Source organism: Miniopterus schreibersii (genome assembly GCF_964146895.1).
Source record: "Miniopterus schreibersii genome assembly, chromosome: 10".
Classification (NCBI taxonomy): domain Eukaryota; kingdom Metazoa; phylum Chordata; class Mammalia; order Chiroptera; family Miniopteridae; genus Miniopterus; species Miniopterus schreibersii.
Window position 1 is genome coordinate 50,637,078 of NC_138110.1, and position 21,489 is coordinate 50,658,566.

General features: G+C 49.4%; 1 protein-coding gene across 1 annotated transcript in view; it reads left to right on the top strand.

Annotated features, from left to right (window-relative positions):
- Positions 1-1,141: 1,141 nt before the first annotated feature.
- PREX1 (phosphatidylinositol-3,4,5-trisphosphate dependent Rac exchange factor 1) overlaps positions 1,142-21,489 on the top strand; it is a 158,926-nt gene continuing 138,578 nt past the window's right edge. The window contains exon 1 of the mRNA XM_081150139.1: positions 1,142-1,450. Coding sequence (XP_081006265.1) covers positions 1,238-1,450 — 213 coding nt within the window. The 5' untranslated portion in view covers positions 1,142-1,237. The remainder of the gene's footprint in view (positions 1,451-21,489) is intronic.

The following is a 21,489-nucleotide window of genomic DNA, read 5'->3' on the forward strand; positions in this document are numbered from 1 at the left end:
TTTATACATGCAATAATAATTAAGAATAAACATTTATAGAGAATGTTCTAAGTGCTGGGCACTGTTTCAAGAATTTCCTATGGATTAACACATAACCCCGTGAAGGACCCCTAGGTACCATTTTTATTCCCACTGTATTGATGAGAACACTGAGGGTCTTGAGGCAAGGAGACCAGCCCAAGGTCACCCAGCTAGCAAGCAGGGGAGATGGGATTTGAACCTGAGCAGCTTACCTTCCTGTGAGGAGGCACACAGGGCAGCCTGGACTAGAAGCCAGGTTCCCAAAACCTTATCCACGGCGGTGGATGGAAGACAGGGGGACTCAGGCAGAGCAGCTGTCACTTAATCGATAACTGAGAGCAGAAAATCTCTTCTGGGAAAGGTGGAAAGAACAGGCACAGCTCATGAGGGCAAAGAAGTTCAGAAAGAAAAAGAAGGATGGAAGGAAAGAATAAGGGAAGGGCAAGAGAAAAGTAATAAGAGAGAGCGAGAATCGCGCGTCTTTCTCCCCAAGGTCGTGGCAGCGCCCGAGAGCACCCAAAGGGCTGTGTGTCCCAGAGGCGACAAAGCCCGGGAGGGGGCCGCCCCTCTTTCTTCCTCGGGCCGGCGGGGGCGCGCGTGTCGGGGCGGGTTGCTACCGAGCCGCTCCGCCGCGAGCCTGTCCAGCCGGGTGTTCACTCAGCCCAGCAGCGGCCGCCACCGCCGGACCGGACCTGCGTGCGTGTGCCTGTGCCTGTGCGCGCAGGGTCGCGTGTCGGGTGGGAGTGGCGTAGCCCGCGGCGGGGGTGGGGGCGCCACGCGTTCCGGTGCGGAGTTGGAGCGCTCGCCCCCGAGCTCCTCTGGGCCCCTCCGGCAGGATTCCTCCCGCCCGAGCGCCCCGGGCGGCCCCGCTCGGGTCGTGCAGAGCTTTCGACGTCGCCGCCAGGCGCCGCGGCGCGTCTCTGCGGCTCAGCGCTGCGTGGCACTTGGCAGACGCTCCCTGGGCGGGCGGGTGGCGGGGGCCCGCCGTCTGGGAGCCCCGAAGGCCGCCTCCTCCCGCCCCTGGTCCAGCCTCCTCGCGCTGCCTCCGCCCACGGCCCGGGCAGCCCGCCCCCAGTCCCGCCCGCCGCGCCAAGCACCCGGCCCGCCGCTGAGCCGGCGCGCCCCGTCCGGGATGGGGCGCTTGGACGCCTGAGTCGCCGTTCGGCGCGACCTCCGCGCGCGGGGGAAGGAGCCGGCGCCGCGCGGCCGCGCTAGAATGGAGGTACCCGGCGGCAGCGATCCCAGCGGCGACGGGGCTGGGGACGGTGCCCACCCGGATCCCCGGGTCCCCGGCGCCGCTGCGCCCAGCTCCGGTCCGTGCGCGGCCGCCCGGGAGTCGGAGCGCCAGCTGCGCCTCCGCCTCTGTGTCCTCAACGAGATCTTGGGCACCGAGAGGGACTACGTGGGCACCTTGCGCTTCTTGCAGTCGGTGAGTGTCTCCCAGGGAGCGCGGGGACAGCAGAGCGCCGGGGCCTCAGAGCGGGGCGATCCGCACAACCTGTGGCCGCGGATCCCGGGGGTCGCGAGAGTCGCCTCAGGGGCGCCCCGCGGGACGCGCAGAGAAGTGAGGAGACCCTGGCTCCTCCTGAGCTGGTCTGTCGCCTCCCTGGCTGGCCTGCAGTCCAGCCCCTACCCGGGGTCTCCCGCACTTCGTTTCTCCCCCGGCACGCTGTCCTTTTGTCTTTTTCTTCTCCCCTCCCCGCCTTTCAAATAGTTTTAAAATTAGTTACATCCGTGAGGCAGGGGCTCTGGGACCCAGGCGCCTGGAGCTTTTCTCCAGTGTTTTTTTCGCCGGGGCTTTCTTCACCGCCTGGTGCACCACCAACTCCTCAGCCAGGACAGACCCTAGAAATGCTAGAGCCCGGCGTCCCTCCACGCTGAGCAGAGTAGGACAAAACTCAAAGCCGGGAGGACGGACGGACATCGACAAAACCCCAGAGCAGGGCTTCTGGTCCCCACGCACACGCTTTTCCTGGAGCTTGGGGAGAGTGGGGTTAGAACTCACGACTTGGCAATCCACCGGCCCCCCCATCTCTAAGTTTCAAAACCACAGCGACAGACTGTAAAATAACTGAGCGCTTACTATGTGGCAGGCTTACATGTGTCATTAGAAGGTTTAACCTTCCAAAGTGGCCCATGAAGTAGAGACGAGCATTTCTCCTAATTTTTAGATGAGAGAGTTTAGCTCCAGAGAGGCAGAGTAACTTGCCCAGAAATGTTAGCTGGGCATAGTGGGTTTTGAAGCAGGGCAGGCCCAGCCGGGGCTTTAAACGCCTACCCTAGGCTGCATTTCCTCCTCCCACTCTTTTTTTTTTCTTTCTTTTTTTTTTCTGTGAAAGAGAGGAAGGGGCTGCTTCCTTGCTCTCCTAGGAAGTGAGAAAAGTGGCTACCGGGTGGAGGGGGTGGGACGGGGCCAAGCCTTTCTGGAAGTTAGGAGACTCCAGGGCTTTAATCTTCCTGCCTCCTGCTGGGACCTCATTTACTCCCTTCTCTGCTCTAGGAAGTCTTTTAATCCTGGTTCAGGAAGGGGGCTGGTGGGGGCAGTGGTGTTTTCTTTAGAGACCTCAGAGCCAGGCTCTGCAGCTTCCAGTCTCTAGGGGCAAGAGGGGGAGGAGACACTGGCATCCTCTGGGGTCCCTAGAAGCTTGGGGATGTAGCTGAGGCTGTGCTGTGTGAGGTCCGAGTTTCCAACTCAGGGAGGAGAGAGCCCTTTTCTCTGTGAAAAGAGGTTGTGTGTGTTTGGGGTGGGGGGAGAGGGGGGCAAGTTGTACAGAGGCATTGAAAACCATTTGGCTAAAGGACCTTTCTAGAAAGGCCTGTGAGAATAAGGCAGGGTTAGCATCCTCCCCCCATCTCTCCCTCTCTCACAGTTAAAAAAAAGAATCTGCTCAGTTTGAGGCTGGCAGTTTCTGAATTAAAGATGTAGACAGCCCTGCCATCTCTGAGCAATGTCAAATTCTAGGGAACTCCTCACTTCTCCTTCTGAGCCGCTCCCTGCTCGTCAGTATGGAAGGGAGAGAGGAAAGCAATTTTTCTGTTAATGGGAAAGAAAGCCCTTGCCCTAGATGGCATGGTGCAGATATAGAATGCGTGTGGGTTAACTGTGGTTTTACATTGTCCACATGTAGAGTCTGAGGAAGCTGGAATAATGGAAATTGATTGGAATCAACCATTCTTATTATTAAAGAAATAGAGGGAAAAAAGATTTCTCTACTTTCACATGATCTCCTTGGCACTTTTAATTTGCTGAATTCATCAAAAAAATTTTTTTTGAATTGACCTGTCAATTCTGAGATGAGCTGTTCCAACTTTGATATCTTGGACCAGTCATGTCACCTGTCCTGGCCTCAGTTTCCCCACCTATAAAATGAGGGGAAGGGAATCCAGGCTTCCTTTCTGCCTTGTCCTTTTGGGTGTCACCAAGCTGGTGTCAGAAATGGACTGATTGTGTAACCTGACCAGCCATACCTTGTTTGTGAGCTGCAGGAGGCCTCTCTCGTTTTGCTCCATCAGAAACAGCCCCTAAACAACCCAAGGCCTTTTCGTTTAGAAAACCCAGAGCTCAGAGCTTCAGGAACAGCTAATTACCAAGGCTTTCCACGCAGCAGCGAGGCTGGCAGCCTGCAGGTTGTGATTCTCTTCTGTCTTCCCACTCTCTCCTCCCAGCTTTTATACTTGCTAAGGGATTTTTTCCCCCAGCCTCCTGGCTCAGGAGAATGGAAGAATGCTCAGTAATCCTTCCCTGCTTTTAATTCCATGTGTCAGAGACAGGCCTTGAAGGGCTGCCCTGGCCTCTGTGTGTCCCTGGTTTTAATCTTCCATTGTCAGTAGAAATGAAGCCTTTGTGTAGACTGAGTATTGTGGGAGGTGCAGAAGAGCCAGGTTTAGCTTCCTGCCCTCAGGGAAAGGACAGTCTCAAGGAGGGTGGCAAAATGGGGATTTACAAAAATCCAAGTACAAGGCTGGGCTCTGGAGCTAGACCACTTGGGGTCAAGTCCTGGGGCTCTGTGACCTTAGGCAAGTGGCTTAACCTTTCTGAGCCTCACTTTTCTCCTCTGTAAGTGGGGGATGATAATAGATCTTATCTTAATAGGGTTTTTAAGAGGATGAGTTATATAAATATATATAAAGCACTTAGAACAGTGCCTGGCAGGCAGTAAGGTATATAAGTGTTAGTTATCATTAATTATTATGTTATATGATAGTTAAACAGTGCAGGTGATTATGGTTATAGGATTCCAGCATCCAGAGAACAGGGGTCATCAGGGAGGGCTGCCTGGAGAAAGTGAGATCCGTGTCAGCACAGAAAGGAGGACCGGGACTCTGAGTGAATTTCGTTTTGACCAAGTAAACTCTGGCCACAGGAACCAGTGGCTTTGTTGGGTTCCGGGCCTGGGACTGTGTTTCCTCCAGAATCTCCCCATCTTTTCCCACTTCCTTTAGGAACTGGATTGCATCCCCTTCTCCATCTCCAAGGGGACTGACTACTTTGTTGTCCTCTTTTGTTTGTGTTTATTTGAGTCATGGAAAGGCAAGGACAGCTCTCCGGTAGAGATGCTGGATCTCTCTGGAGACAGCACAGGGGTTTTGAGAGAAATTGCCCTGGACATTGGATCTCAGAATTTGGAAGTGCCAGCTGTGTTGAGTGCTCCCCGTGTGCTCTTGGTCAGTATTGATAACGATAATAACAATGATAGTCATCGCTGCATAGGTGCCGACACTGATTCATCATTTACTGTTCTAAGTGCTTGGCATGTGTCAACTCATTTGAACTTCCCAAAATCTCTGGGAAGGGAGTGCTGTTGTGATCCCTAGAGGAGGAAGCCGAGGCAGAGATAGTTTAAGTGAGCTTCCGTGGGTCATGTAGGCAGCATTGCCGGCATTTGATCCCAGGCTGCCAACCCCAGAACTCATGTCCCTAGCCACTTAGCTGCCACTGGCTTATAAAGGGTTTGATATATGATTTATTAAGGTGGCAAAACTTGAATTCGAACCCAGGTCTGCGTGACCCCGGCCCTCAGCTTCTGCTTCTTCCAGCTACTTCCCCTCTGTAACTCCTTTTCTACAGAACTGTAGAAGACTGGAAATGTCAGGCTGCCGGGTTCCTTCTCTGTGCTCTGTGTCTGTTCATGGCATGAGGGTTGAGTGTGGGGCTCTGGAGCCGGGTTGCTGGTGTTCAAATCCTGGCTTTATCTCACCGACTGAGGAGGTCACCACCTGTGCTTGCCTTAGTTTCTTCATCTGTACAATGGGCATAGTATGTGCATCATAGGAGTGTTGTAAACCTTGAATGAACCTGAGGTTAAAGCTCTTGAACTATGCCAGGCACACAGTAGGTGTTCAGAAAGCTGTGGTGGGCTTTTTTTTCGGATGTGCAACAGTAGGGAGGGCAAATGAGGTTGTTGGTTTGGGGCTCAAAGTCTTGCCCCTTAAAGAGGATTCTGAGCGAGCCTTGGGCCCACCTGGTACTTGGTTGGATTGGTTTGGGGTCCCTTCCTGCAAGAAGGGAGACCTCAGGGGCAGGTGCCAATAGACCCTGTGATGGGTGTGCCAGCTGGGCAGTGTGGGATGAGAAGGGGACACTGGGTGGATGGGAGTTGGTCAGCAGCCTTCTGAAGGGTTCCCCTTGGCTGAGGACAGAGACCTGTCACTCTCAGGCACCCAGAGTCTGCCCCATTGGCTGGGCTGGGCCAGGGTCCCTGAGGATCAAGGGTGTGAACAGAAAGCTTCCAGAATACTTTCTGTGGTTCTGCTTTTTGGGGGTGGGAGCCCAAAGCTTTTCTTCTCATTGGAGCTCTGCTTGCCAAAACAAGAAACTGTGGTTTTGTGTTGTCACTATTTTTTTTTTTTAATGTTCCGTGCTCCTAGTCTGACACTAGGGAGCAGTGCTGGAGAATGGGGGTTGGGGGGCACATTTTTCATTCTGCAGTCACTGAAACGAATGACCTACCCAGTGACTTGGGGGATTCTCATGAGGTTGTTTTGCAAAAAGTAGGATGCAAAAAAGTGTGTATAATACAGTCCCACTTTGGGAAAATAATAATCGTAATACACACATGGACATTGTATGTAAAACATTACTGGAGTTTGGAGAAAAGGCTGGACAGATGTGTATCTTGGGGAGAAAAGCAAGCAGGAAGATAAAAAAGGGAAAAAATGCACTAAGAAATCCTGTTTGTTATGCCCTTTTCATAGAAAATTATGTATATGCATGTGAATGCAGTTTTTACAAAACTCCAGCAGAAAGAACTGCATTTTCAGCATGACTATTAGGTTAATGCAACAGCAATAGTAATAATAATTTGCTAACACTTATATAGTGCTAAATGTTTGCAAGCCCTGTGTAAAGTAGTCTCTGTGCATCAACTCAGAATTTCCAGGTGTTGTTGTGCTTCCCATCTTAAAGAGGAAATGAAGGCACAGAGAGGCTAGGTCAGTTTCCCAAGATCACACTGCCTGACAGAGCTGGGATTTGAACCCAGGTAGTCTGGCTGCATAGCCCACATTCTTTACCACAGCCCAGATCTGATGCTGTGTTTATGTCCAAGATTAGTGCCTTTGTGAGACCTTTGGACTGCCCAGGTGGGCAAGAATTAAGCCAAAAGGTCCATATTATCTGAGCTTTAGGATACTGGAAAGCCTGGACCAGTCCACTTTGTATTGGGCTGAACGTCAGTGAAAATCTTTAGATGATAAAACCCTGTGTCAGCAAGAGTTAGATGGGCCTCTTTTTTGTGTATAGCAAACGGAGCTATGAAAAGTTAAAAACATAAAGAAATTAGGTTGTTTTTCTCAGTGTGCTGGTATTTAAGGAGCACCTGCTGTATGTTCCAGACAGTGTTCTAGGCCAGGAAAATAGAGCCATCAACAGGGCCAGTGTGATTCTTGTCCTTAAGGATGACCCAGTGGAGATACTAAAACTCATGCATTTAAATGAGTTTTCTTCAAATGAGCATACTGGATACCCATTCACTGTTACCCTGGTGTTTGCCCTCGGTAACCATTTATCTGTTACTTAAAGAGATGTATGGGGTTGGTGTTCCTGGCTTTTGGAGGGTCCAGGGCATCCGTTTCTTACAGAGTGTCCCCTTTATCAATTCAGTGAGTGGAAGACCTGTTGAAATGGGGCTACTCCCTCAGATCAAGGAACCCACATCCTCATTGCTTCACAGCCCCTCTCTTAAAGCTTTTGCAAGAGTTAAGTCTTTGAAGCAGACCACTCCAGGCTTCAGAGCTTACCTTTCAGATTTTTGTGATTTTTCTCCCTTTTTTCAACAGACACAGGCTTTCTGGCTGGAACCCTGACTGGAGGTGGGTGATCAGGATGGGCTGATCCTCAAATTGACATGCTGTGTCCCACAGGCCTTGTTCCCCAGACACAGGGTGAGGTCAGAGCTGATTCTAGCTTCAGAGTTTAGGAGATAGCTTGAGAGCAAGCCAGGGGAGCTGAGTCTCCTTGTTTTGCAGGTGGGACCCCCCCCAGAGTGACCCACTGAAGAAGTTGTGTTTCCCAGAGAGAAGTGAACTCTGGTCAAGGGTGGTAGCCCTGCAGCTGTTCAGGGTTCCATCCCGAAAGTTCTGGGGAGAGGGCTTGGGTGGCCCATATCCTTCTCTGGGGATTTGTGTTTTCACCTTAGCAGCTGGCCTGGCCTTAGTCCTTCCATGTTTCAACCCTCAGCACTATTGACATGCTGGGTTGGGATCATTCTTTGTTGTGGCAGGCTGTCCTATGCATTGTAGGATGTTTAAGAGCATCTGTGGCCTCTACCCACTAGATACCAATAGCACCCCCTTCCTCCAGTTAGGACAACCAAATATATTTACATGTTTACATAATTAGCATGATACAGTTTGTTTGTTTCACTCAGTAATGAGTCTTGGGTTCATGGCTAAGAACATGGTTCGTGGCCTGAGTTCGAATACCTGCCCTTGTGTGACCTTGGGCAAGTCCTTTTGCCTCTCTTAGCCCTAGTTTCTCCATCTGCACAATGGAGATGATTGTAGCCCTCACAGGGTTGCTGCAAGGAGTGAGTGCAGTCATCTATGTGCCTGGCACAGCTGAGCGCAGAGCCAAGGTCAGTCTCACCCCAGTACCTGTTCTCCGAGAGGAAGCCCCCAGGAAGAAGGGAAGCCCTCTAGCCTCCCAGCCCTATGTGGATTTTTAAGTTTATTTTCTTGGCTCCTTGAGGACCAGAAGGAGATCTGCCCACCCTTCTTTTGTCTTGCGGTCAGACACTCAATCTGTGTTTACCCTCCTGGTTCCTTCCCCAGGGTGGAACTGACAGAAGATCCCTTGATTGTGGGCCAGGGGAGGCGAGGCTATTTCAGGCTGGCAGAACTAGGGCCATGAAGGCTGGTGGAAGCAGGTGGCATTGGCCACCAGGATCTGGAGTCTTGTACTTTCTGCCTTGCAGGGGAGGGTGGGTGGCTTTTGTAAGGAGCTGCTCTCAGGAGGAAGCAAGGTCAGGGTCAGAGCAGGGTGTGGGCAGTTAATACTTTTCATTCATGAATTAACTTATTCATTCAATAAATGGACATTAAATATGTACTGGGCTAGGTCCTGGCATGTGGCTAGGACAAGATAGACAAAGTCCCTACCCCCATGGAATATTCAGATATTACAAAGAGATCACTTGAGAATGTGACAGGAGGTGTAATAATAACATAATCCACTGAGGCCCTACTTGTGCCAGGCACTGTGCTAAGTGCTTTGTGTGGATTATCTCTTTGAGCCCTTGCAACAGCCCTCTGAGGTAAAAATGGGTATCATCATTGTACCTGTTTTGCAGATGGGGAAACTAAGGCCCAGAGAGGTTGAGTAATTTGCTCAAGTCCACACAGTAGGGGAATAGATTTACCAAGAAGGAAGTAAAATGGAGACATGTCGAATATAGGAGTGGAGGCATCTATTGAGGTGGAGTGGCCAAGGAAGGCCTCTCTCAGGAGGCAGCATCTTATCTGAGTCCTGAGGTAGAGAATGAGCCAGCTATGGAAAGAGTTGAGAGAAGTGTGTTCAGGTAGATGGAATAGCATGTGCAAGGGCCCTGAGGCAGGGAGAGATGAGGTTGGCATGGGTCTCATATGCCTGATGGGTAGTTTGGGTTTTATTAGTGGGGTGAGGAGCCCCTGGAGGGTTTCCAGCATGGGTGTAGCATGGTCTAATTGATGATCTAAAAATCAGGACTACACAGTGGCCTTCCCAAGGGCCTAGTAGCCACCTCCTGCCTACAGCCTGGACATCCATCCAGGAGGGAGGACCACACTACTCCTGGTTTGCTGCCAAGCTGCTGTGTGACCCAGGGCCATCTCTGTCCCCTGTCTGAGTCTTAGCCTCCCTGTGAATACTGTATCTGAGCTGACCACACCTGGAGAGGAATTTGGGCCCCTGTTTGTGGCCTGGCATGGACAGGTTGTGCTGGTGGCCCCTGGTTGGAAGGGCCGTTGATGTGGGTCCCTGCTTCCTGTGAAGGAGGAAGGCACCCCTTGTTTTCAGTTCAGGAAACTAATTTGCATGATTAAAAACTGTTTGATGGCACCCTCGACTCCACCCTCCACTCATAGCCATTATAACAACACTTCACACGATATTAGCTCTCACCTCTATCCTGTGACTGTCTTTTTCAGACCTACTTCACAGGTGAAGAAAACTGGCACAGAGAAGTCAAGTGGCTTGACTATGGACACACGGTTGGGAAATGGCCAGGGCTGTTCCAGTAACCTCCTCTGCTGTCCCCTTACCTCCCACATTCTGGTCTCCATACACAGCCAGAGGGATCCAGCTAACGCTTAAGGCAGCTCATGCCACTGCCCTGCTCAAAGCCCTCCCGTGGCTCCCACCTCCCTGAGTAAAAGCAAAGCCCTTCCTTAGAATGACCTACAAGGTCTTAGAAGGTCTGCCTCCATTGCTTCACCGGTCTCCTTTATTATTCTTTTTTCTCATATGATTGTTTTTAGTTGAGATATGATGTACACACCATAAGCCTGGCTGTCTCAGTGTGTGATCCAGAGGTTTGAGTGTATTCACAAAGTTGTGCAGTCGGCCCTCCTATCTAATTCTGTCATCTCCTCTTGCTCTTACTCCTTCCCTCACTCCCTCTCAGCCACCTTTGCCCTTTTTCAAATGCATCAAACGTGCTCCTGCCTCACAGTCTTCCTGTTTGCTCTTTCTGGAATGTTCTTCTTCCAGTATCCCCATGGCTCCCTCCTTCAGACCTTTGCTCAAATGTCCTGTTTTTGACAAGTCTTCTCTGACCCCTCCCCCACCATTCAAAATTGTGCCTCACCCCCAGCTCCCCACTTCCTAGCTCCTTTTCCTTGCGTTGTTTTATATTCACATTGTCTCTGTGGCACCAAGAACAATGCCTGGCACATAGTAGGTGCTCATTAAATACTCGTTGAATGAAAAAATGTTTTTTCTCTTCTATATACATGTTTATGTTTTCTTATGAAATGCGATTATCTTGATTTATATAACTGCTAAGCATTTTTGTGCAGACTTTTGGGGACCTGAGACTGTGATAGTCTGATGTTTTCTAACATAGCCAAAGGCGTGTGAGTGAGTGTGGGCTGAGGGAATTCGGCGCAGGAGAATTTTCTGCAGTGTGGTGTCATGCTCAAGCGCCCAGAGTCTGGCCCACACTGTCTACCCCTCAGGGGCTGTGTGGCCCTGGGCAAGGAGCTTTCATTTTCTGTACCTTAGTTCCTCATCTGCTCACCACACCAACTTCATCTGTCCCAGTGCTAATCATGCTTTCTTTTTGTCCTTGAATGGTACTAGGCTGGTTCCAGCCTCTGAGCCTTTTCATTTGCTGTTCCTCTTGCCCACAACACCTTTAACTGTGCTTTTGTGCTTTGCATCAGGTGCCCCTCCCTATCTTTGAGTGTTACTTCCTCAGAGAGCCTTCTAGTCACATTCTTACATCACCACGCCTGTTCTTCTTGGTACTTGTCACTCTCTGAAATTATCCCGTTTACTTATTTAGTGTCTGTCTCCTCCATTAGACTGTAAGTCACATGAGGTCAGGACCCTGGTCTGCTGGATTCACTGACAAATCCCCAGCACCTAGCACATTCTGGGTGTTCTGTTAGTATTGGTCAAAGGATGAGTGAGTGAAAGGAGCGCATGCTGTGAGAGACTCTCCTGGTTCCTGTCACTTTCTCCTGGTTCTTGATTTTGGGGAGCGTGGACCCCAGTGTGGGGAGCGGCTGCAGACTGGCCACCTTGGCCTCTTGCCCTTACCACACAGAGAGGGCATAGGGAGCTCTGTGTGGTCCCAGCCACTAGCTGTTGGCCGGCCAGGCTGTTGATTGGGTGGTTTTTAAGATTTATTTGCCCTTCATCACAAAGGTCATAAATACAGTGGGGGAGTGTGTGTCAAAGCACATTTCCTTTTCCCCGTTCAGCTACAGGCGCTCTCTTATGGAACCAAGTAGGGGAAAATGTTTTGCGCATGTTCCCGGCTCTATGCGTCATACAGTCCACGTACATATAGGCGTCTAGACACAAAACCCCAGTATACTGTATTTATGGGCAATTCAATACATTTTTAAAGTTAATTTTTGGGTAACTTTTGGTTTTGGCATTTCATGAATATAGAGCACCCCTGTGTGCTCTGCACTCGGAATCACTGGCTACGTTTGCTTTATCACCCCTACTACTTGCCTTCTCCCCATCTCCCCTACACACACACACACACACACACACACACACACTATTATTTTTATTACTTTGATTCACTTGAGAGAAATTGTAGACGTGAGGTCCCTAAATAATTCAGCATATATCTCCTAAGACCATGGATATTCTCTTACATGACCACAGTACAATACACAAAATCAGGAAATTTAACATTGATACTAAATTATACAATCCACAGTCTATATCCACAGTCTATTTCTCCCAAAATGTCCTTTATGCTCTTTCCCACCACCCCCATTCCCATCCCAGTGCAGAGTCCAATCCTGGATCACACATCATATTTAGTTGCCTGTCTCTTTAGTGATTTTGACCATCTGTAATTTTTACCCTGGTGCTGCTGGTGGAAACTCTCCCCTAAGATGTGGCTTGACAATGCTTGTCCCAGGCCACCACTTACCAGCTCCATGACCTTGCGCAATTGACTCTTAGGCCTCAGTTTCCTTAGTTATAAATGGGGAAATCTCTGTTCCCACCCCACAGGCTTGTTCTTGTCTTCCATACATTTTATCGAGTGCACACCGGTGCGCCTGGCCCCGGGGTGTGTGTGTGTGTGCGCGCGTGCTCGCGCTTCTGCTCTCTAGGAGGCCCCTTGTTCAGGTGGAGTGAAGTAAGTACTGGGCATGGTGCTGGCTCCTAGGGACGCCTGCCACGCACTAGCTGTGTTTGCTGTCACTGTGTTCATTGTAGGACATTTGGAAAATAAAGATGAGTAAAATGATCTCACCCTTCCAAACTGCCGTTTCACCTTTCGGTGCGCATTTTGTCTTAGCCTAGGTGTGATCACACTGCGCATGATAGTATTTCTTGCTTCTCTTGTCCCTTCTGTGACCTTCCTCATGTTACTACAAGCCCCTTTCATCACCAAACCCCTGATGGCTTCATAACAGAATGTGGGGGCTCTGGTTCCCTTGGTCCAGGTTGAATCCTGGCTTCTTATTGACTGTGTGATTGTGGGCAAGCTGCTTTATCTGTGTGTGCCTCAGTTTCCTCATTTCCAAAAATGAGTGCCTACCTCTTAGATTGATGGGGGAAATGGATGAATTCAGATCTATAAAGCTCTCAGAACAATACTTGGCACATAGTAAATGCTCCATATGTATTATTTATAATAATAATAATTATTTAACTATTCCTCTTATATTGGGCATTTATATGGTTTTCAGTTTTGCAAAATTACAGACCATGTATATTTGTGTTCAAGTTGCCAGTTTTTTAATTGATTTTGTAACTGAGGGCTGAAAAGATCTTGGCTTCGGACTTTTTGGTCTTTACTAATCAAAATTAATCATTACCAACTGGAATCCTAGAATCAGGTTGTCAGAACTGCAAGAGACTAAGACATCATCTCACCTATTCATCCAGAAGGGGAAACAGAGGCTCTGAGCCATTGGTGACTTGGATGAGGCTTACCAAGTGAGTTTGTGACTGAGATGGAACTTGGTTGTAGGGTTTCTGACTCCTGTCACATGATGTCCTGCTTTTATCCAATAGCTAAGATGCCTTGGAGGACAGATAGAGGATTTAAGTCATGTCCAGATGAGTCCGAGGAATCCTGTGGCCCAGAGGATTCATGTGCCTCTGGGAAATGTTGTTGCCAGATTCTTTGATTTCAGTGACCATAAGTGGTGTGTGTGTGTGTATGTGTTTGTGTGTGTGTTTGTGTGTGTGTGTTACTATTATTCATGGTCCATGAGACCATAGCACCATGGGTTCCAAACTGGGGTCCTCAGGCCAGCAGCTCAGGCCCATAAGTAGGTTTCGTCAAGGCCTGTACAGTGTTTTCAAAATTTTTTATTGTCAACATTGAAAAATTTGAAATTCATATAAAAGAAATTTCATACAAAAGTCTACATTTCTGCCTTCTTAAATAACCCAAAGATTTATCCACATCAAGCTTGCATTCCTACAGGTAAATACATGGCTGAAGCTGAATTGTGGCTGCCTTTTTTATACAAGGTCTGCAATCTTTAGTTTGCCACAGTCCTCACCCTTCCCTATTATCCCTGACATTGAAACCAAATGTTGATTGTCATTTATCATTGTGCTCATCCTGCCTTTTTTTTTTTTTTTTTAAAGTAGTAGAGTTAGGTGACAGTGGACAAGGGTTCTTCAAATAGAAAACTGAAAGCCAGACCAACAGTGACCCGTCTTAGGAAAAGTAGAGGTGGAAGGTTGCTCTTTGGGAAAAAGATGTTTAATAAGAAAAATTGTGTTTAATAAGCAAAAAAGTGCTTTTCTTTGAAAAGGATATGACTTTATTACAAAGGACACCCATCTAGTTCCCCTACCCCTTTACCTGCCTGGACTGGCAGGCATTTGAGTTTGAGATGTGTGTTTCAGTATGTGGGTGGTCCTACAATTCTCTGAGATGGGTGGAGGAGGAGGAGGTGGTTCTCCCTTAGAAAGGGTGATTTGTTACCCCAAATTCCACTTCCTGTGGCCTGTGGGCAATCACTGTCTTTTCTTTTTCCAACATCAGCTATAGAACTGGAGGTTCCCACATTTGCCTGTTGTATTTCCTGAATCTTGTTCTGTGCTTATGCTCTTTTGGTAGACCCTGGGGTGCAGACCCCAGAGAGGAAGCAGTGGGTTCCTACAATGGTGTGAGATAGTCCTCAGTTTGGTCTGGGGCCTTTTTTGGACTGCAGGACTCCAAGACCATCATGGTCAGGCCTGGTGTCTTCCTGTGCTTGTGCAGCCTAGCGGAGACCTGTCTCCTGCTTTCTCTCAAATATGGAAGGTTTAAAAATAATAATAACAACAACAATAGCACTGCTGTTGCTGATGAGGTTAGCAAGAGCTGATTGTCAGGAGTCTTTGGTTGCAGGTGACAGGAAATCCAGCCCAAAGTGCTTCAGCAAAGATGGGAATTGCTTGTTCATGTTAAGGGAGGGTCTGTTCTGTTGTCCTGGAATGAGCTCTGATTGGCTGCCTTAGGTCATGCTCTCGTTCCTGAACCTAGTCACTGAGACCCTACCTGGCCAGGCCTGACGGAGCGGCCCAGTGGGGCATATGGCAGTGGTTTCTGAAAGGAAGATCCCAGGGTGCTGGGACTAGAAGAAGGGTGGGGAGCCAAGTGGGAGCATCTCCTCTCTGTGTTGGTACCTCCATCCCAGACTGGAAGCCTTTGACTTTGTCCAAGTCTGGGGTCCCAGGAGAACCCCCTTGTCACCTGGCCTACTGCATTGCCTCACAGCTTTTCCAGTTCCTGCCTTCAAAGCTTTGCTCATATCCTGCCTTCTCAGGAGGCCATCTCTGATAATTTCAGCTCTTTCCACAGATCTAGTAACACCAGTGTCCACATGTGTGAGGTTCTGTGCTCAGTGAACATGTCCCAAGCAATGTAGCCTTCCAGGAACCTGATGGGGAAGGCATTTCTATGTTGCCTATTTTATAGATGAGGAAACAGAGGCTCAGAAAGGTTCAGTAACCTGCCCAGAGTCATACAGCATCCTTCTCTCTTATTGAAGACTTCGCTGTGTTGTGTGAGTTTTGTTTTCTTTCATGCCACACAGCCTGAATTTGAATCTGGGCTCTGCTCTTTCTAGATGATTCTGAGGTGAAGTCAGGGAAGTAACAGCAGGGGTGGGGAGGCTGGTGGGAAGATTGTGCAGGGCCTGTAGACCATCATTAGGACTCTGCATTTGAGTCTGAGTTAGATGGTTACCCTTGGAGCTTTTGAGCAGAGGAGGGACAATCTGACTTAGTTTCTGCGGGATCCTTCTAGCTGCCAGTGGAGAATGGATTGTAGGAGGGCCAGGGTGGAGACAGAGGGAGGAGGCTGCCCTGGTGGCCCTTGGGGAACAACATGGCAGCTGGGGTCTGGGATGTGGTGCAGGTGGTTAGAAGTTCATTAATTGCACCTTTTTAGTGCTTCTGTGTATTAGCCATGTGGCCTTGGGTCTTGGTTTGATCCCATTGAGCCCTCAGTTTTCTCATCTGCAAAATGGGGTTAATGATGTTACTTACCTCTCTTATGGGGCTGTGGGAATGAATTGCATGAGGTGATAAATGTAACATGCTTCCTGGAGTGCCTGGTACATTGTAAGTGCTCAGCAAATATTTGTGGAATGAACCAGTGAGTGAATGACAGGGAGTTTGGGGCTGCTCCAGCTCTTCCCAAGGCGTCTACCCCTGCGGTCAGCCCCAGAGTGGGAAGCATCCTGTTTCCCCCCCTCCCCTCCTGCTCCCTACACATGGAGATTTGAATGAACAGAACCCAGAATGTTCTGGCAACAGTTGCTCCCTCTTTTCTGGTGACAAAGGCAACTTTGTTATGTCTGGGTGTGAAATCCATTTCAGAAATGAGGATGGTGCAGGCTCAGGAGTCAGCTTGTGAGGATGGGGAGGGGCTTCGGAGGAAGGTTTCTCAGGACCCCGTAGATGTTCAGCCTGCTCCCTCACAACCTTCTATCCTCATCTGGGTGCAGGATGCTCTTGAATTGGTTCTGTGGAATGAGAATATAGAGCCACATTTCTGCTGGGTAGCCATATCAGTCAACATGACCTTCCATAGCATTACACTACCTCACACACACACAAAAAGTGATAATACCCAGTGCTGGCATAGCTGATGGGAAGCAGGCAGTTTCATATGTTGCTGGTGGGAGTGTTAATGACTGCTGTCTTTTGGGAAAAATAGCCTGGCAATTTAAAAATAAAAAACCACAGTACCCTTTGATTCAGTTCCTTTGGGAATTTCTTCTGTAGAACCAAGAAAAAAAAGTATGTAAAGATGTAAGTTACAAAGATGTTTATTCCAGCTCGGTTCAGCCAAAAAGAAAAAAAAAGAAAAAGAAAAAAAAAAAAGGAAACCACATGGGTATTTAATTCATTAACAGAGAAAAGTCTAAGATTGTTGTTCATTCACATGCTGGGCCATCAGGCAGCTATTTAAAGGAATGAAGTTGATCTCATCTCTTGATGGGAAAGGCTGCGTGTGCTACACTGTTAAGCAAGAAAGGTTAAGTTACAAGTCAAATGTAAGGTGTGATCCCAATTTCGTAGAAAAATAACAACAAAAAGACTCTCTTGGTAGGTTTTATGAATGTTGAGAAAGGCACCGTGCGATGCACACCAGGGTATTAATTTAACATTGGTGGCCTTAGGCTGAGAATGGAGAGGGGTGTAGAGAACGATATTTATCTTTATATTTTTCTAAATTATTTCATTAGTTATAATTAACATACTATATTTCAAGTTAAGATGAACTTTAAATAAAAGACTCTTACTGGCTTCTCACCCACTGTGTGGCAGACCTGTGTATAATATTGGGTCATATAAACCCTCCCACAGTCCTTTGAGAATCAGGATAGTGGGCTGGTTGAGCAAGATTCTGAAACCAGGCACCTTAATTTAAATTTGGGGCCCAGATTTCACAAAGGGACAAAGACCTTTGCCCTCATGGAGCTGATGTCCTGATTGGTGTAGAACTGCGCCTAGAGCAGTTCATTTGAGGGCAGTTTTTGCCCCCCAGGGGATTTTGGCACTATCTGCAGACATTTTTTTAAAATCCTCACCTGAGGATAGGTTTTTACTGATTTTAGAGAGAGAGGGAGAGAGGGGGAGAGAAAGAGAGAGAGAGAGAAACGTTGATGTGAGAGATACATCCTTCGGTTCCTCCCATATGTGTCTGACCAGGGATCGAACCGTAACCTATGTGCAGGTTGACACTCCAACCAGCTGAGCTACCTGGCCAGGGCTATCTGCAGACATTTTTGGTGGTTGTAACTGGGGAGGAAGGATGCTACAGGCATCTAATGGGTAGAAGCCAGAGATGTTGCTAAACATCCTTTAGTGCCGAGGGCAGCCCTGTAACAATTATCTGGTTGAAACCCCTGGGCTAGGTCAGTGTCTCGCACATACATTGTAAGAGCTCAACACAGATTAGCTGCTATGACAAAACAAATCACAGATGTTTCTGTATTTGCCGCCCGTCATACAGACAAGGAAATTGAGGCTTGGAGAGGTGTCGAAACCAAGGTGGGAGCAGGATGCCTTATCCCTGGGGGAGGGAGGTGGAGTTTTAGGTTCTGAGCCGGCCTGCAAGTTGAAGAGGGGGAGACTCAGGAGACCCAGTCCTAAGTTTGGTGCTGGCTGCCTCTCCTGGCTCCCCAGCTTAATGCCAGTCTGCTGGTCACTAGGATGCCTCGGCCAAGACGCTTTCTCAGCCCCCTCCTCATGTGTCAGGTTTTTGTCCCACTGTCACGTCCTCTGTGCTGGCAGCCATGGCAGGTGGGGTGGAGAGGGGGGTTCTCTTTGTTTCTGCTCATGCAAAGCTGTGTTTGGCAGCAGTGTGTCGTGTCCACAGCCCGGGGCCTGGTTTGAGCAGCTCAGCCAGCTGAGTTGGTCTTCAGATCACCTTGAGTCAGCCGTGTCCCCCTCTGAGCCTCAGTTTCTCAGCTGGGTGACAGTGGAGCTGGGAAGGGGGTGGGGAGATGGTAGATGGGGAACTCCTTTGTGTGCAGCAAGCATTCCAGAAGAAGGCGCTGAATTGCTCTGTCTCCTTCTCACCCCTTTCCCCAGCACATATTCCAGGAGGCTGGTGGCAATGGGAGCCCTGTGACAGGGAGATGGGGGCAATTTCTTCTCTCTCCCTCCCTCATTTTATCACCACTCCGTGTTCAATCACTTTAAATGCCATTCCTTTGCCGACACTCCCCAAATTTATATTTCCTGCACTGACCTTTGCCCTGACCTCCAGGTGTCTGTGACCAGATGATGACTGGGCATCTCTCCTTGGGTGTCTAGTGGGCATCGCAGACGCTCCATCTTCTCCAGCTTTTCCCTCTCTTGCTCCCTTCTGTCTGGTTAACGGCCCCTCCGTCCTTCTGCTTGCTCAGAGCCATCTTGACTCTGCCCCTTCCTCTTATATTCTCATCCAAACTATCAGGAAATCCAATTGCCTCCACCTTCAACAAGTACCCAGAATCTGGCCATTCCTCACCTCCACAGCTGCCACCGTGTTCTCAGCCACCATCATCTCCTGCTGGGGCTGTTGCAGTTTCCTCCTCCCCGGTCCCTTGCTTCTACCCTTGCCCCTGACAGGTGGTTCTCTTCACAAATCCTGTGTAAGTCAGATCGAATTCCTCCTCTGCTTAAAATCCTCCCATGGCTCCCACTTCACTCAGTGTAGATGCCAAGGCCCCAAGGAAGACCTAGAAGGCCCTTTAGTATCTGGTCTTCCCACTCTTCACGTCCACCTCTCTTACTACATCTCCAACCATACTCGACACATTCCTGCCTCAGGGCCTTTGCACTTGCTGTCTGCTTGGTCTAGAGCATTCCCCAGGTAGTCATGTGGTTTGTTACCTCTTCAGGTCTCTCCTCAGATTTGTCACTTCCTCGGTGGCTTCCCTGACCTCCCCATCTGAAAATTGCACCTCCACCCCATCTTCCTCTCCCTCTTCACCATTGCACTTGTATTTGACTTGTTTGATTACTGTCTACTCTCCCTGCGCTAGAATTTAAGCCCTTGGAGGGCAGGGATTTTTATTTCTCCCATTCCCTGCTGTTCCCAGACCTAGGATAGTACCTGGCACATAGAGGCTGCTCAGTAAATATTTGTAGAGTGAAGGAAGGGAGAGCTATCCATTCCTGTCACTTACCTCCTGAGATAATATTATATATCAGGCCGCCTAGGCATCAGGGACAGAGTTAAATCAAACACTGGGTGTGTCCTCAAGGAACTTCAGTCCTGGGGAGATAATGGACACACTGATGGTGACCCCGCAGGGTGGGAAGCTCTTTAACAAATATATTAACCTCAACTGAGAGGGTCTCAAGCAAACAACAAAAAACTTTTATGGGCTCACTTGATTCAGGAGTAATGGCTTAAGTCATAGCTGGATTTCAGTGCTCCCTGGCCTGACCCTCACTGCCTGTCCAGAGCTCTGATTAGTCAGGCCTGGGTCACACGTCTGTCATTGTAGATGGAGCTGGAGGCAAGGCATCAGCCCCTCCACAACCACATATACCAAGAGCAGGACTAGGGCTTGGCTTTCAGGAGGTCACATTTCTGGGAGCTGCCGAAAGGGAGGATTTTACATGGATTCTGAGTGGCTACTGGAGTGTGTGGCCCTCTCTGTTGCAGGTGGTTAGGAGGCAGAGTGAAGTGCTGCAGGTTTCCTGGTGACAGGAGCCCCCTGCCTCTCCCCCACACACCTCCTTTGCCCCCTGGCCCTCACTTTATAAATATTCCTGGCCCTCTGCCTCTCCACTGTCCTTCCTCCCCTGTATCACAAAGGGGCTCCAGATGGTGTGGCTCTCGGGGAGTCTGCCATGCAAATCTGTTGGGTTCATATCCCCCTTCTCCCTCTTCTCCTGCGTATGCTGGCTCTGGGCTTCTCAGATCCTGTTTCGGGCCTGAAGGAGGAAGGATGCTCAGGGTCTGGATGGGCCTTTGTGATGCTGGGAAGTCCCGTTTTACATGAGTGTGGCCTCAGAGGCCTGCCCTCTGCCTTTCACCTTTTGGTTCATAGGAATGCCCTGAACCAGACAGGCCTGCTATTGCCCACTCATCCTGAGATCTAAACCAGGATCTCTCAGATTTTACTGTACATTCGAACACTTGGGGATTTAATTAAAATGGAGACTCTGGATCAGCAGGTCCGGGGTGGGGCTGTTCGCTGCTATTACTATTACCATAATTGTTCTTTTTCATTCTTATTGACAGACAGAGTGGTAAATAGAGTGAGCAACTTGCCCTGGTTTGCTTAGGACTATCCTGATTTTAAAACTAAAAGTCTTGCATGACAGGAGGCCCTTCAGTCCTAGGTAAACCGGGACGGTTGGTCACTCTACTGGAAAAGGGCTTATAAATAAGTTTAGGCCCTGGTGTCAGCTAAGCCTAGATTTGAATCTAGCTCTGTCACTTCCTGCTGTGTGACCTTGAGCAGCTTACTTAGGCTGTCTGTGTCTCAGTTTCCCCACCCCTGCAACATGGGGAGTGGTTGTTGTACCTACCTCAGAGGGGTTTTGTGATGTTAAGATGAGATCGTGAGTATAAAGGGTTTGGTGAAAGAGTTGTCTGCAAATTGTGCGGGGGCCCAAGTGGACTGGAGAGAAGTTGAGACCATTTTGAAGGCCTGGTCTGGGGCCTTGAAGGTCCTCCCCTCCCCCACAGCTGGCTTTGGAGTCAGGCTGGCTCCATCATCCACTACATCAAAGCTCCTCCTGGACCCCTTTATGGCAGGGTCTGGGGGCCCCTGGTTCAGAGGCAGATTAGAGCAAGATCCTATCTGTGTGGTTGGAGGTGCTCAGCGGGGGGAGGCTGTAGTTCCTTGTTCCAGAAGCCTCTGCCCCTCCCACACAGCCCAGCGTACTGGCCAATGCTGTCTTGGGTTTCAGCTCGTCTGGCCCCTTGATGGTCCTCTTGGGGGCCAGGGGGGACGAAGCCCGTGCGCCGGTGGGGCTCCAGACAGGCTGGTCAACCTCTCTGTGCCTCCTTTTCCTCCTCTCTAAATGGGACTGCTCGTTCACCAGGACCCCTCCAGTCTTGTATTAACAAAATGCATATAGGACAAAACTGGGTCCCCAGATGGTGGCATTGGAAATATTATACTTGGAACCAGCTAATACGTTGAGCACACGAAGACTCCAGGGCAGTGGAACTGTGCTATTAAGGGAAGTGCTACAAGGCTTATAGAAGTCGCTCTTGTGCTACAGATAGTGTGCTCAGGTGGACACGGCTTCAGAGGGGTGTCCTCCTTCAGTCCTGTGTGTGTGTCCTCATGGGGGACATCTCATTTGGTAGTTGTGAGGGGCTTCCA